The 17,177-nt window shown below is 34.5% G+C and overlaps 1 protein-coding gene across 3 annotated transcripts in view; it reads left to right on the top strand.

Moving 5' to 3' along the window:
- The window catches only part of RNGTT (RNA guanylyltransferase and 5'-phosphatase), a 369,143-nt gene that overhangs the window by 321,769 nt on the left and 30,197 nt on the right, over nucleotides 1-17,177 (top strand). The window contains exon 15 of one of the 3 annotated variants that reach the window (XM_077903110.1): nucleotides 8,378-8,424. The exons of the other annotated variants lie outside the window; for them this stretch is intronic. Within the exon in view, the coding sequence (XP_077759236.1) occupies nucleotides 8,378-8,424 (47 nt within the window). The remainder of the gene's footprint in view (nucleotides 1-8,377; nucleotides 8,425-17,177) is intronic. 3 annotated transcript variants of the gene reach the window in all.

Consider the following 17,177-nt stretch of genomic DNA (forward strand, 5'->3'; position numbering starts at 1 on the left):
TCAATTAATCTACGACAAGGGAGGCAAGATTATACAATGGGGAAAGAACTATTTCTTCCAAAGACAGTGCTGGATAGCTACATTGTGGAGTAATGAAACTGGACCACTTTCTTAAACCAGACATACCAAAAAACTAAAAAATGAATTAAAGACCTAAATGTGAGACCTAAAAACCATAAAACTCCTAGGAGAAAACATAGGTAGTAATTTCTTTGACATTGACTGTAGAAACGTTTTTCTAGATATAAAAAGTATTTTTCATTTTAATTTTTGATCATTGCTGGTATATAAAGGATTCAGTATTTATGTGTTTATTTTAAGTCCTGCAATTTTACTATATTCAACTTTAGTGCTAGTACTCTCTTTTTGTAGATTTCATAGGATTTTCTACATAAGTGATTACATCATCAACTTAAATAGAGACAGTTTTCCTTCTTCCTTTCTGATCTGGATGCCTTTTATTGCTTTATTACATTGAATTAAATCTACAGTACTGAGTTGAGTAGAAATGGTGAGAACAGACCATCAGTGCCTTGTTCATGATCTTAGAGGGAAGGCATTCAACCTTTCATCAAAAATTGTTTTTATGGTAATATTAGTTAAGGGTTAAATCCTAGATTCCATCTAGGCTTTCTTGTAAGAAAGGGAATAATATTAAGAACCTTCAAAGTAGTTAATTAAAAAGGATGATTTGAAGTCATCCTTTTTTGTTATTATAACTTTTTGTTAATGTTTACTGATAGGCCTGTAAAATTTATTTTATGTTTTTTTTGTTCAGTTTTCCAATTTTTCTTCACATTTGTTTCTTGGTTGTATAAGTTTTCTCTTGTTCCAGTTGAGGGGTGTGAGTTTAAATTTCTTTCTACCTGCCTACATGAGATGTATTTTTATGCTTTGAAAAACAAGGATTTTTTTCAGAATAGACTGAGCCTGAATAGGACATATAAAATATATTTAATATCATGAAAGTCTAGTAACAGTGACATTATTTTAATTTTTTTAAATATTTTATTTATTCATGAGAACACAGAGGCAGAGGCTCAGACAGACCACTGAGCCACTCAGGCATCCCCATTATTGACATTTTTAAGTGAAAAATCTTATTTTAGCTACCAGGATTAGCCCTTCTTTAAATAGCTCCACTAATTTAATTTAATTTAAATCAGAACACTCTCAAAAGTTCATCATTAGGGATGCCTGGGTATCTCAATCAGTTAAGCATCTACCTTTGGCTCAGGTCATGATCCCAGGGTCCTGGGTTGAGCCCCACATCAGGTTCCCTGCTCAGCAGGGAGTCTGCTTCTCTTTCTACTCCACCCCAACCCACCCCCGCCCTGCCTGTGATCTCTGTCTCTCACACTTTCTCTCAAATAAATAAAATCTTTTTTAAAAAGTTCATCATCAGAATCTTAACTGATGGACCCTTTTGAACTTTTCTAATTTCTTAAGCAATGACAGACATTCAGGTACATTTGTTTTCCTCTATTTTAAATATCCCTGGAACACAAGTTGGCAAGAGTTTCATCATAAACCTCTCTTTCTATCCTGTTCACCTAATTCAGCAGTGTAGCCAGGAATCCCTAATAAGTTTCTGCAGGAACATTTTTGAAAGCCTAATTTTTTTCTGTCCATTGGTTTGGAAAATCCTGTTTCTCCTTATTATAACTGAAATAACTAAAAAGTGAGAGGCTTATATTATATATTTAGGGAAAGTAGAGAGAGAGAAGACAGTGTGTCTATGAGTTACATCTCTCAAAACCATATTCTAAGTATATGTATGAGGTTAATTCCTGTTACTCACCTGATTTATTTTCTTTATTCAGGCCTTTCCTAATAAGCTCAGTGACAGACAGAGGTCAATCCTTTGTCAATTCCTTATCTTTAATTAATTAATTAATTAATTTTAAAAATTCAAGTTCAATTAGCCAACATATAGTACATCTTTAGTTTCAGATGTAGAGTTCAGTAATTCATCAGTTGCATATAACACCCAGTGCTCATCACGTCATGTGCCCTCCTTCATGCCTGTCACCCAGCCCTTTATGCCTGGATAATCAACTCAATAGAAAAAGGCCCATTATTTTAGAACACCTTTTCTTTTTCATGTTGTTGTGAGAAAGGTTTCTCTCATAAACTGTGAAAGGATTTATCTTTATTAATTATTGAAGTTCCTTCATAATTCTTATGGTTCTTATGCAAATGCTATATAGATTGTTACCTATTTAGAATACTTATAAGTTAATTGGAAAACAATGAAACAATCATGGTTTACATGCTTGAGACTAATAGGGTTCATTTCCTCCCTTGCTTTGGACCTGACTTGTTTTGGACATGAAATACCAGTACTTGTTATGTTCATTTTTCTCCCATTAAGCTAAGTGTAATGATACTATGTTGTGTAGCACAGATATCAGATATAACCTTTAATAAATGGAAACTGCTTGGCTTTCCTTAAGAGCATATTGGTTGAATTTTTTTAGTAAATAGTAAATAAAAGTGTTCACTTGAATATTTAAGGAAAAGTTCTTAGCATCGTAGGACTAAGTTTGAGTGGTTTGATGTTAAAGGCTCTTTTTGTTAGAGACATGTTACGGTTCTATTTCTAAAAAGCAGCTCCATTTTATAAAGATGAAAAAGAGAAAAATAAAATCACAAAATAGATAGTAGATACTTAGATGTTAATTGGATTCTGAAAGTTGCTATAGCGTATGAGATATCTGTACTATTAATAGCATGAGTCATTACAACAATTCTTACACAACATATACACCTTCCATTATTACCCACCTTTTAGTTCTAATTTCTTTTTTTTTTTTTTTTTAAAGATTTTATTTATTTATTTGAGAGAGACTGAGAGCCAAAGAGATCATAGAGAGAGAGGGAGAAGCAGATGCTGCTGAGCAGGGAGCCAGATGCAGGGCTTGATTCCATGACCCTGAGATCATGCCCTGAGCTGAAGGCAAATGTTTAACTGACTGAACCACCCATGTGCCCCTAGTTCTTATTTCTTATCCAAGGCTAAAGATACAAATATATACAAACATGTGACTTTATTAGCCTTAGACTAGTGCATCTTCATGCTAGTTTCAGGTTTTACTGTTTTTAGGGGAAGTTATTCCAACTTACCTTTATCTCTTAACATTATCCATAAGTTGTCTGGAAGGTTCTTTTTTCAGAAGGCTCAGTTCTTTTGTATATAACTTTTACTCAAGGCAGTTACTGTCTTCTCAGATCATTAATCCCTTTCAGAATCCTATGAAAAATAGGAAAAATACATGCACTTCTACTTAAAATTCAGGGAGTTCATGGACCCTCGTAAAGGGCTTTTAAGGACACCAAGTTAAGCATCCTAAAAAGGAAATAAAGCGTGTTTTTCCAAATTTTTCAATTAACCAAAAAGGTATTGAAAACATATAAATTTTAGTTTTTAAGGGAAGTTTATCATCTGAAGAACTCAATTTTAAGCATACATGATTATTTCTTGTTTTATCTTAAAATAAAACAAATAAATAAAACATGGGTCATCTTATAATAAGTTGTCAAGCAGAGTCAGAAAGCAGTTGCCTCACATATCCACTGATACTTTTTTGTGTTATAAATGAAGCAGATTTCACCCTCATCCAAGACTAACCTTTTTTTGAGATCAAGGTTCTAAATGTACTAGGCTGTACATGACTTAAGTTTTCTTAAGAAATGCGGTTCAGTAAACCTTCATATGCAGTCTTTGAAATTAAAAAGGAATGCTTTGATTAAAATTAAAATTTTGCTTAATCCTTATTTGCATGCTTTCAAGATGTCAGAAGTTTCTTAGAGGTCCCTTATTTGAGGGTGTGAGATGGTATTTCCATGTATCTTCATGTAATACCTTTATCTTAATTGGGTGTATATAAATTATATTATTCATAGCTCATTTTTATAGACATAAAAAGTTTAAGTAATAGTTTATATTTTATGCCTATTATTGTTTTATTTTCTAGAATATCTCACAGTCTAGTAAAAATCTTAAGGCTATTCTTAGAGGTTTCTAGTTCTTGAGGCTCCACTTAGCAGCCAGAATCCATAAAACCAAGGAGTGAAGCCTGTCAACATCACTTTTAATCAACTCAGGGGTTGTTATGGAAAGACTCAAGGCCACAGGGCTGTCCCCTCCCTGCCGGGCTTGGTATTAGTTGCCTCTTCCAGTTCTGACAGCCTAAGATATATGGGAGGCTGGAGGCTGAGTCAGACAGTTTCCACTTTGACACCACAGAATGGCTCAGAAATGTCCTATTTTAACTATGAATTCCATGTAGCAACTATATGTGAAAACTAAGGAATACAACCATTATTCTGAGGCAGTTATTATATGGTCAGTACAGCAAAGTTATTCCCTGCCTGAAATCCTAGATTTATCCTTGCTGAGTAACTGGGTGCCATTTGTCACAGTCTCATACGCTAAGCTTTCTGAGCCTGAATTTTTAAAATCTCCTTATAGCCAAGGATATATAGTATTGGTGTTTGCATTCATATGCATATGCAATAGATGCAAAGAAATAGTGCTTTCCTTAATTTTCAAAATCATATTTGGAAATTCATGCCATTCCCTCAGACTTTTCTTCTGCTGACAAAAAATAGGATATTTTTTCTTTAAGCTATATTGAGTTCAGGTTGTCATTTGTTACTTAAACATTTTTGAGATGGCTAATAACTTGTCAGTTTTAATTTTTAGGGTAGGTTTAATTTAAAGGTAAAGTGTTTGGGGACTCTCAATTATGAAAAAACTGAAAAACACTAGGAAAACTGACCTACTTACTGGCTGATGATTTTTTAGAAAATATTTGAATTTAGAAAATAAATATATTTATTAGGTCAACACTTTTTAATAAAAGAAAATATTTGGCATCCATATTTTAATTTTCTGAAATATCTGAAGCATTACATGAAATAAAGACACAGTCCTTAGAACTGAGTATTGTAGTTTAGTGGCTTCCAAACTATTGACCATGACCTGTAGGAAGGTAAGAAACGTACTTCCATTGAGATCCTATACACATACACATGCATATGTTTATATACACACAGTGTAAACTGAAATTTCAAAATAAGTGTGATGCAATAACTGTTATTTTCCATTCTGTTTATTTTTCTGTTGATTTGGTTTTTAAATGCTGGTCTTCACCCACTAAATTAACTTCTCTCTTGGAAAATGGGTCACGACTCAGTTTGGCAAATATTGCTGCAGAGTAGGACTTGTCCAGCTAATGCTGCTCTGTGCTTCTGCCAGGAGACTGCTACACTTATGCAATGCATATAATCATGAAGAAGCTTACCTGCCCCTCAGTTGATGACAGTGGCTTTGAGGGAGAAGAAAATAAGATGAAAAAAAAAAAAAAAGAAAATGATAAGATGTCATAGTTGCTGGGAAGAGGAAAGAGGAAAGCAAGGAAAAAATAAATGAGAAATGAATTAAGATGTTTTATGGAGCCAAGTAAAAGCTATTTTCTGTTTTAAAAAATTCTAATTCTCAGGAACAGAAGGGAGCCTTCCACGCCTACTCTGTCTTCCAAGTGATTTCATGTATTTTGAGGATAGAGAAAGAAATAAAGGTAACATCTCCCCTAGGGGAAAAATTAGGAAGACATGGAGATGGGTGAGAAATTGAGAGAAAGCAGTGGAATCAGATCTAGATTTGTACAGCCTATTTATTAGATAATAGCTTAATTTTTTATAACACTGTAAATGAAGAGGTAAATTTTCATTGTCTCAAATGTAGTAATAAGGGAAAACATGGTTTTCCCTTTGTTGAAAACAGATTCAAGGGGTGAAAGAAGGTTTGAAAAACACAAATCCTCATGGAAGCTAAAAGTCTTCATCCTTCTATACAACAGCTCTTACATTGCCACCCACTTTTTGTCTCACACACTTGCTGACAGAGTGCTGCAGGGTCACTGCAGGGCTTTCAGGTAAGCCCAATGTTGTGAGTTTCTGTATAGTCATGCATTGTTTACTAAGTCATGTAGTAATTGCAGACTAGGGTTCCAAAAAGTTCCCAAAATATTCCCGAATTATGGTTCTTATTCCCTTTATACCAAGGTAGTTTTGGTAACGCTATTGCGTGTCTGTAGTCATACGTGTTTCAGGCTTAGCATTCTTATCTTCCTATCCTTAGAAAACTTGTCTATGAGACTATAAGCCCTGTGGAGTTGGATGGTGTCTTGTGTGCTTTGAGATCCTCAGCATTTGGCCTAGTGCCTGAGACATAAAAGCACTAAATAAATGTTTTTTTACCATTATTATTGAGGATACCTAGAAAGCCAAGCATTCTTATTGTTTATTGAAGTATAACTGATATAAAATTGTATTAGTTTTAGTTGTACAACATGAATCAACTTTTGTATACATTATGAAATGATCACCATTGTCTAATTAACCTCCATCACTATACATAGTCACAGTAATCTTTTTTTCTTATTATAAGACCTTTTAAGATCTATTTTCTTAGCACTTTCAAAGATGCAATGCAGTATTATTAACTCTAGTCACCATGCTGTACGTTACATCGCCATAACTTACTTATTTTATAGCTGGAAGTTTGTACCTTTGGCCTCCTTCACACATTTCACCCACTCCCACCCCACCTCTGGCAACCACCAGTCTGTTCTCTATATCTAAGAGCTTGGTTTTGTTTTATGTTGTTTTGTGTTTTGTTCCTTGTTTGTTTTTTTTTATTTTATTTTTTTTTTATTTTTTTAACCATTAAGTATTTGCCATGAAGTTCATCAAAGTATTTAAAACTCTGGCTCTAATTACATACATATTTACTGGCTGAAAACTTTATTTTCTAATCTATATTACATCTTGAGTTGAGATATCTTTGAGGGAATACAAATTAATTTTATTTTCTAATTTAAGGTTGTGGTTGTAAATTATTAACATCAGCTATTTGAAATGTAGATTTTATGAATACATTATTCTAAGAACATTTTAAATATAGTTCTCAAATTATTTTCCAATTAAGAAAGTAGCATTTTTCTTAGCTAAAAAATTCCAATAACTTTCAACCTCTTTTGAGCCAGACACTTCATAGAAAAATGTTGGAAATTATTTTAGTATTTTCTAGTTTTTGTTAAAAACCAGAATTATATGAAAGCTTAGTTCTTATTAAGCATGATTTAGAGAGAAAAATAATTCTTTTTTTGTAATTTTGAAGTGTTCTCAAAGAAGTAAATGATATCATGCCTGTTTAAGTATTTATAATGCAACGGACCTCCTATTTTGGTGAAAGGAAATAACATGGTACTTCTTTTCCTCCTTGTGTTTTTTCCTACCAGTATTTACTTCCAAAAAAAAAAAAAATAGTTCTCTGGCTTGAATTTCAAAGGCACAGGTAACCATTTCAATATGAGATACTACATCTAAATTAACTATTGGGAAAGTCATATTTCAGATAAATAGTTCCAGTTTCTGATCTAGATTTCTATGAGACATCTAGAAATTATATATTTCATATTATTCCCACAAAAAGAAAAATAATTTCTCCAGTAGTCAGTTATAAATGAATATTTACATATCTTCTTCTCTAATAAAGTTTCAAAAAAAAAAAACAACCCCCCCTCCTCAATTACAGAGAAAGATCTACTTCAGGTGTCCATGACCATGAATCAAGAGTTTGGCAAGCTCCAGATGGGTGTTGTCTTTGTTGGCTCTTCAAGAACAGTAACAGCTCTGAGAGTAGATAATACAGATCAATAACTGTTGCCAAAATTTTAATCAGCAGTATTGAAGTTGCTACCTTGAGCACCTTCAGAAGTTTGAGACTGCTGCATTAAGTGACATCATGTCATAAAAAATACTGTGGGGCATGGATGGGAGGAATCTTTAATCTTCTAAAACAGGAATACAGAAATGTAGTCAAGTAAATCTAGCAATCTCTTAAAATAATTTTTTTCTAAATAGTGAGAAAAGTATTCATTTTCTCCATCTTAAAATTTTATTAACAGTAGAATTATTTGCCTGTAAGTAAAAATGACAAGTTTATAGTTTAAGAAATTCACAGGGCAGCCCCGGTGGTGCAGCGGTTCAGCGCCGCCTGCAGCCTGGGGTGTGATCCTGGAGACCTGGGATCGAGTCCCACGTCAGGCTCCCTGCATGGAGCCTGCTTCTCCCTCTGCCTGTGTCTCTGCCTTTCTCTCTGTGTCTCTATGAATAAATAAATAAAATAAAATTAAAAAAAAAGAAATTCACAAATTATGCTAAAAGCAATGAAGAATTAGGTTTGGAAAAACTACTATAAATTTTAAGTTTAACATTACAAATACAGGTCAGTATTGAGGTACCATTTGAATCTTTACAGTTTTACTAAAATATTTTAAATATTAATATTTAAATTCTTTTACAGTGTCACCAGATCAGTGCATTTCTGATATCCAAGAAACAGATTCACAGGTGATCATTCATTTGCTAAAATAATTGATGTTGTTTCTGATATTAAAGTACTTTTCATTAAGTTTTCTTCTAAGACTTTAATCTTAGTCAAAATATTATCAGTGAACATACATTATACATACATTCTTTAAAAAAAATCTATTCAGAATCTATGTGGATAGACATATGAAATTACATTTTAGGTTATTTAACTACCCACAGTTTTTTCTCAAAAGTGTGCAATATTTTAGAATCAGATTAGACTTTCCAAGTCTTAGTTTAAAAAGAAGTTATCTGGTAGAAAATTCATTTAATGTAAAACTTTTTTTTTCCCCCCCAAAAGGGGCTTAGACTTTGTAAAACAAATAATATAGGGACACCTGAGTGAGTCAGTGGTTAAGCGTCTGCCTTTGGCTCAGGACGTGATCCCAGGTCCGGGGATTGAATCCCACATCGGGCTTCCTACAAGAAGCCTACTTATCCCTATGTCTGTGTCTCTGCCTCTCTGTCTCTCATGAATAAATAAAATTTAAAAATAAATAAAAAGAATATAAGAGTATTTTAATGTAATATATCCCTAAAGTGTAATAATTTTTCTCATTTTATCATCAAATGTTATGTACCTCTTTGGATATGTCATCTTTTTTTCTTCTTTGTCAGTATTTGAAAACTTTTTGTCATGAAATAGGAAAATAGGATAATTTGTTTAAAACCAAAAGCACAAACAGTTTTAGTACTGTTACCAAGCAAAAAATATTATACATCAACGTTTGTTGAACACTGTATGCCAGGCACTTTTCTAAATAATTCTCAAACAAAAGTTTAAGTACTTTTAGAATTTCCAGCTTTACAGATTAGGAATACCTAGAAGGTTGAGTGACCAACCCAAGATTATACTGCCCATAGGCAGTACAGTTATATTATGTTGCCTTCTATGGAATATTAGTGTCTAGTATTTAGTGTATACTATTTAGTTAAGTATTTATATTGCATTATTATTATATACATTGTTATTATAGTCCTTGAAGTCCTTCTGAGTTTTGCTTGTACAGTAGGCCAAATACTCTCTGTAGTTGATATAATACTAGTTAAGACATTGGCTGAACTCAATGAGTTACCTGAAAGAAATATGGTTTCACCACAGAGATCAAGATAGAGAGTTATTACGGTTTGTTTACATAAAAACAGAAGGGAATATAAAGAACTCAAAGTTATAATCTCACCTCTGCTACTTAGCCAGTGTTGAGTGTTTATGTTCATTAGTTGTTAATAGCAAGAGCTGTGAGTTCTTGTATTGGGAACATTTGTGAATATGAGATATTAAAAGGCTTCTAATTATAATATCTTCTGATTTCATTAAGAAATATTTCTCTTTCTGTTCCCGAAACATCTAGTTTGAAATTTATTTTGTTATGTATTTCTCTTCAGCCATCATTTTTAGAAGGGCCAATTCTACTTATTATTTTTCTTTTATATTAAATGCTTTTTATTTTACCTTTATTCTTAATATTCAAGAGATTTGGGTGAAGTATTATGTGATTATTAATTTGAAACAATCTCTGGAAATCTAATTTGTTTCTTTAAGAAAGAACCAGCTGATAGAAAATCAGGTATATAAACAAATCATCTGAGATTTTGAGTGCTCTGATTAGCTTAGAAAGAAAAAGTATCTCATTTGCAAGATTTTTTTTCAACCAGGTGTGGCAGTTTTGCTAGATATAGTGATAAACAGTTTCTCATTGTCTGGCTCAAAGTTGAATTTGCTTTGTGAGAATAGCTAGAATTAAAACATTTAAATATTTTTCAAGATCAGTGTATCTTGGAGGCATTTTGATGACTCAGGGCTGATTTTAGCTGCAAAAAGAATTATAGCAGAATTGCAAGAAGGAACAGATGTTTTTTAAGTTTCGGGATGAGTAGGTTGGTTGCATAGCACAGGGTAATTGGATGATGCAAAAGACAGTGACACTAAGAATAAACAAGGAGATACTCTCAGGGTCATTTTGGTTTAGCAAAAGGATGAATGAAATAAGAGAACATATATATAATATAGGTCATTAGATGTCAGAAAGTGGAGATTTCTGGAGTGAAATGAAGCCATTCAAGGAAAGGGTAGAAATTATGTTGGTGGGGGTAAGTTACTCCTAGTGATGAACTCTTCCATTCTGTTGTATCCTGTTAAAAGATACAGTCCCCAAGCTCTTGTAGGAGTTATTCTTATCTATAATAAGTAAAATCTTAAGTCTGATGTTGATTTTTTAAATGCTTTTACTGGCTTGAATAATTTATTAAATCAATAAAATCATGAAAAATTATAGTTTGAGAGAAAAAAGTAAGGGCAAGTCTATTCTTTGGAATTCCACTCCTTGATGGAGTCTCAAATGTCCTTAGTAGATCCACCTTCCTTGAGGCTGCAGTTTGTTCTGTTAGCCAGGACAGTTAACATCCACCTCTCTTGAGTGACTTGTGGTTGATCTTCCTCACTTACCTCCTCAAAATCTTATACTCCTTGTGGTGCCTGGGTGGCTCAGTTGGCTAAGCATCTGACTCTTGATTTCAGCTCAGGTCATGATCTCAGAGTTATGAGATCAAGCCCCTTGGTGGCCTTTGAGTTGGGCATGGAGCCTGCTTAAGATTCTGGCTCTCCCTCTCCCCCACCCTTAAAAAAACAAAGAACAAACTTACATTCCTTCATAGTCTCTATTTTAGGCATTTTGATATTCTCTAGCATAGATTCAGTTTCCTATTAATGGCCTTCAGAACCTTTCATAAGTTTACCTTGCATTTGTTTGCTTTTTTTTTCATTTTTAAGTTACCACCAACATGACTTCTTACTGCCCACTCTAGCAAATATAACTTCTTCCCATTACCCTTTCCCATCCCATTGTGTCTTTATTTTCCCTAACTTACACTCCTCTGATGTTTACAATTTCCTGTTCCTTCACTATACATACTATTCTCTTGTCCACTATATGTCTCAAAACTTCCTGCTAGTCAAAAAAGAACATCAGTTAAGTATATATATGGAGACTGGGGATATAAAGATTAATAAGATATTTGCCCATAACTTATTTATAATCTGAAAATATTTATAGTATTTATAGTGAACTGAAAGAAATTTCTTTGTAAAAAGATAATGAAGAACTCAGGTAGGATGTGATATGTCAAATGCTTGTAATTAGCCAGAAATGTCAAAAGTTGAAGAAGAACCGTGGACTGAGGCAGTTAAGATTTACAAAGGAAACACAAATTGTGTTGTCCTACAACTAAGTGAATAGTAGGATGTGTATGTATTTGAGAGAGAGTGTTTGTCTTTTTCTGTAGGGATAGCAGGATGTTAGGTGATTCAGGAAAACAGAAAATGCAAAGTTGTGGAACTGGAAGATTTGCCTTGGATATAAGGCTTATGTAAGGAAGTAATAGGAAATATAGTTGAAGAGGTAAATTTGTATTAGAGAATTTTTTAAAAACCCAGCCATACTAACAGCAAGACTGTACAGACCATTTTAAGAATTTCTAAGTTGGAATAAGACTTAGAAGTTAGGGGGACCCTAATGCCTTTTTAGAGAAACATTAAAATTTTAGGTAAGATCCATGCTCAACGTAAAGAACTGACATCTTCCTGACAATTCATGTCAGTATTCTAGATGGCTTCTTTAGGCCCCAGCTAAGGAAACTAATCCTAAAGGTCACTGAGATGGGCAATGACAAAAGGGTGCTAGATTCCTAAAATCATAACTATCAGGCAGTAAAATATTTTTATATCCTCTTTGTATTATCTGAAGTGTTCATTTCTAAGGGAAACAAGAGAAATGGAACTAATATAAAAATAGTTCAAATTAGGATCTCCTGGGTGGCTCAGTCAGTTAAGTGTCTGCCTTCAGCTCAAGTTATGATCCCAGGGTCCTGGGATTGAGCCTCACATCGGGCTCCCTGCTCAGTGGGGAGCCTATTTCTCCCTCTCCCCTCTGCTCATGCTCCCTTTCACGCTTTTTTTTTTTCTCTCTCTCAAATAAATAAAATCTTTTTAAAAAATCAAATTAGGGCAGCCCTGGTGGCACAGCGGTTTAGCGCTGCCTGCAGCCCAGAGTGTGATCCTGGAGTCCCAGGATCCAATCCCGTGTTGGGCTCCCTGCGTGGAGCCTGCTTCTCCCTCTGCCTGTGTCTCTGCCTCTCTCTCTCTCTCTCTCTCTCTCTCTGTATCTCTCCTGAATAAATAAATAAATGAAATCTTTAAAAAAAAATCAAATTAATGTTTCTATTAGTTGTTTCTGACATTGTGTTGCTGCTTGAGTTGAACTATTATTTATGACAAGAGGTGGATGACTAGAGAACTTTTCTTAATATGGCTAGTTATATCTTTGAATTTGACAGTTCAGTCATGGAAGAGCCTTCTTTTCCATGGTTGCTATTTAAATCATTTTCATCTTTTTTGTGTGTCTTGTGAAATTAAGGCTAAGCCAAAGTCTGTTAGATGTATTTTTCAGAAGAGAATTGTATTCTGGAAAAAGACAACAGAGTGATTGGTCCAAGTTTGTTCATTGCAGATTTTTATTTTGAAAAAGAAATTAGTTCATTATATCCTTTCCAGCATGGAAGGTGATAATTACCCTTTATTGTTGAATTCACAGCTTCAGAGAATTTTCAGAATGTGACTTTTAAAATACAGCAGCAAGTCTATGATTGAGTTAAAAATAATTATTATCTTTTAAAAGATTTTATTTATTTGAGAGAGTGTGTGAGCAAGAGAGCACAAGCAGGGAGAGGGCAGAAGGATAGGGAGAAGCAGACTCCCCAGTGAGCAGGGAGCCTGACATGGGGCTCCATCCCAGGACCCTGGTATCATGATATGAGCTAAAGGCAGACGCTTAGCTGACTGAACCACCTAGGCACCAAGAATAATAATAATTATTTATGAATAATGCATAATGCCAAATATCTACTTCCTGTAGTATACTATTTTCACTTAAAATTTATTTTTCAAAAAAAATTATTTTTCAGTATTTCTACATGGTAATAAGGAAGCAGAAACTTATTTGCATATTTCTGGTTTGATATATGTGTTCTTTTTGGAAATAATAACTTTAAAAAAAAAGATTTTATTTATTCATGAGAGATATACAGAGAGGCAGACACAGAGGCAGAGGGAGAAATAGGCTCCCTGTAGGGAGCCCAATGCAGGACTTGATCCCAGGACCCTGGGATCATGACCTGGGCCAAAGGCAGACGCTCAACCACTAAGCCACCTAGGCATCCTGGAAATAACAACTTTTGACATTATTTTTAAAGTCAGATGTTTATGTGAAGATCAATGATAATTAAAACTTAGCTGTCATTAATGGAATTGTAACATGATTTTAATGGTTCTAAGTGTGAGTAGAAATAAGGTATTTTTATAAATAGCAAAAGAAGTTTTACTGAGCATGTATTATGTGCCCAGGACATATATACTTCCTAATATTTATAACAGTCATAATAAAGTAGATATTTATATTTACAGATGAGAAAATTGAGACACAGATTAAATAACTTGCCCACGATAATGCAACCAGTAAATGATATAATTGGGATTGGAAACCAGGTTTTTCTGACACCCTAATCCCACTTTCTACGTTCCTATGTTGTTGGTTTTGTGTAAATATTGCTGGATTAAATTTTTCACTCAAGAATGTTGATCAAGTATTTCAAGGGAATCAGCTCATACAACAATGCATTGAAAAGATTGAGCTCTATAGAAGTGCAAGACGGGGATCCCTGTGTGGCTCAGCCGTTCAGTGCCTGCTTTTGGCCCAGGGCGCGATCCTGGAGTCCCAGGATCGAGTCACACGTCGGGCTCCCGGCATGGAGCCTGCTTCTCCCTCCTCCTGTGTCTCTGCCTCTCTCTCTCTCTCTCTCTCTCATAAATAAATAAATAAAAATTTAAAGAAGTGCAAGATAGTAAAGACCTAAGTAACATCATTTAGTAAAATATTTCCCGTATAGCTATTTAATTTCTTCCTTTGATATATTAGAAGTATCCCTACCTCCTTAAAGTGTTTTGTAATTTATATAACTTATTTCGAGTGTCATCTTAGGCTGTTACCTTGTACTTTAATCAAGTGATGGCCTCAGGAATTGTTAATGTTTCTTAAGCCAGTTACTGCCTCAGAAAATGGTCCAAGATTACTGTGCTTTTGTAGTTAGTGATTTGCTGTCAGCTGTCATTTCTCAAAGTCAGCTTCTGACAGTTCCTTTCTTACTGCTTCTATTTTTTTACTTGCCAATAACTTAAATGCCAAGATTTATAGGGAAAATCAGGTAACTCAACTTGTTAAATCAGTGACATTAATTTGCATATATCAATAAGCTTTGACCAGTGGTCCTAAAGGTATCCATCCTCCTGGAAAAGTATAATTCATGGACACTGTTCCTGTTTTTTCTTTTTTAATGAGAGGGAGTGCTCATTCTTCTGTGTTTTCCTGAAGACAGTACTACACTAGTGGTAGTGTTTTATTATATATTTCAGACTTCTCTTGTGTGTGTGTGTGTGTTATATTTGAAGGGCCTACAGACTTAACCTTTATCTCTTTTAATTTCGTATGTTGCTCTTGTGATCCTAAGTATTTGAATGTGGTTCTGCTTATTTATTTGAATACAGCCAAGAAGGCAAAAAGCATCAGCTGTTATGCTAGGAGTCTTTCATTTGCAGTGGGGTTTTTTCTTCAGTGAGCCTGCTGCCTTTACTCAAAGTCTCCCTTTCATCTCTGTGGCAGTAGCTGATGTCTCTGTCACTGCTACTCACAACCATACCAAGTGATATAAAACAGATTTGAAGCTTAAAATACTTTTCTAGCGTAACTTGCACCTGTGTATCTTCAAGTTTCTCCAGCAAAATGACTGAATCAGTTCTGCATTCAGTTCCCTTGTCAGGTGATGCCTCATAACTCTCCCTTTTGTTGTAGTACCCGCAGTGCAGTGTGGTTTATAATCCATACTCTTTTAAGTCACGTGCCAATTTAGATACTTAGCTTGTCTCTCTAGCACAGTGCTCATCTCTGTGTCTGAGTGCTTATGGTTTATCATCAAGATATCAGTATATTTCAGTTTCAGGTATCATCTTAAAGAAAACACACAGGAGCTTTAACAGAAGCTGGGAGCTTTTCTACCTAACTAGAAATACGCTAATTGTCAGATTCCAGGTATTCTCATAAAAGCAATGTATTACTAAGAGGAACCTCTTAAAGAATGATTTTATCTATTTTACAGTTAATAAGGGCCCTTTCTGAATTTTTATTTTGGAGGTTTACAACTTAAACAGGATGTTGAGTTTTCTTGCATACATGAATAATGTGTATTCTGAAATAGTTCAGCTGTAATGCCACAATTAGCACCATTTTTCCAGCAGCATTTACTCACTTGGTGCCTCTGTGTCACATTTGGGTAAATCTCATACTATTTCCAACTTTTCGATTACTGTTGTGTTTGTTACGGTGATCTGTGATCAGTGATCTTTGACATTACTATTGTAAATGTTTTGGGCCCCCACAAACTATACCCATATAAGACAGCAAATTTAATCGATAAATGTTCTGTGTCTTCTGACGGCTTCACCAACTGGCCATTCTCTCTCCTTGAACCTCGCTATTCCCTGAGACACAAGAATACTGACGTTAGGACTGGCAATAATCTAACAATGGCTTCCCAAGTGTTCAAGTGAAAAAAGAGTCACATACTCACTTTAATTCAAAAGCTTAGAAATGAAAGTTAGTGAGGAAGGTGTGTCAGCAGCCAGTATAAGCTGGAAGGTAGGCCTCCTGTGCCAAACAGCCAAGTTGTGATTACAAAGAAAAAATTCTTGAAGGAAATCAGAAGTACTACTCCAATGAACACACAGATATTAAGAAAGTGGAACAGCCTTATTGCTGATATGGAGAAAGTTAGTGATCTGGATAAAGGATCACACCAGCCACAACATTCCTTGAAGCTAGAGCTTAATCCAAAACAAGGCCCTAAATCTCTTAAGTTCTATGAAGGCTGAGAGAGGTGAGGAAGCTGTGCAAGTAAATTTTGAAACTAGCAGAGGCTGGCTCATGAGGTTTAAGGAAAGAAACTGTCTCCATAACATTAGAGTGCAAGGTAAAGCTGCAGGTATTGATGTAGAAGCTGCAGCAAGTTATCCAGAAAATCTGACTAAGATAATCAATGAAGGTGGCTACAATAAACAGATTTTTTAAAATGTAAATGAAACAGGCTTATATTGGAAGATGCCATCTAGGACTTATTATGTAAGAGAGGAGAAGTCAGTGTCTGGCTTCAAAGCTTCAAAGGAAAGGCTGATTCTCTTATTAGGGGCTAATGTAGCCAGATCCTTAAGTTGAAGTCAGTGCTTATTTACCATTCTAAAAAGCCTAGGCACTTAAGAATTATGCTAAATCTACTCTTCCTGTGCTTTATAAATGGAATAAAGCGTGGATGACAGCACATATGTTTACAGCATGGTTTACTGAATATTTTAAACCCACTGTTGAGACCTACTGCTCAGAAAAAAAAAGATTCTTTCCAAACATTACTGCTCATTCATGAGCAGACATTTCTCCAAAGAAGATGTACAGATGGCCAGCAGACATGAAAAGATGAACAACATCACTCATCATCAGGGAGATACAAACCAAAAACTACGTGAGGTATCACCTCATACCTGTCAGAATGACTAAAATCAAAAACAGAAGAAACAACAGATATTGGCGAGGATATAGAGAAAAAGGAACCCTTGTGCACTGTTGTGGGAATGCAAA

This window comes from Canis aureus, chromosome 7 (assembly GCF_053574225.1).
Source record: "Canis aureus isolate CA01 chromosome 7, VMU_Caureus_v.1.0, whole genome shotgun sequence".
In the NCBI taxonomy this organism is placed as follows: domain Eukaryota; kingdom Metazoa; phylum Chordata; class Mammalia; order Carnivora; family Canidae; genus Canis; species Canis aureus.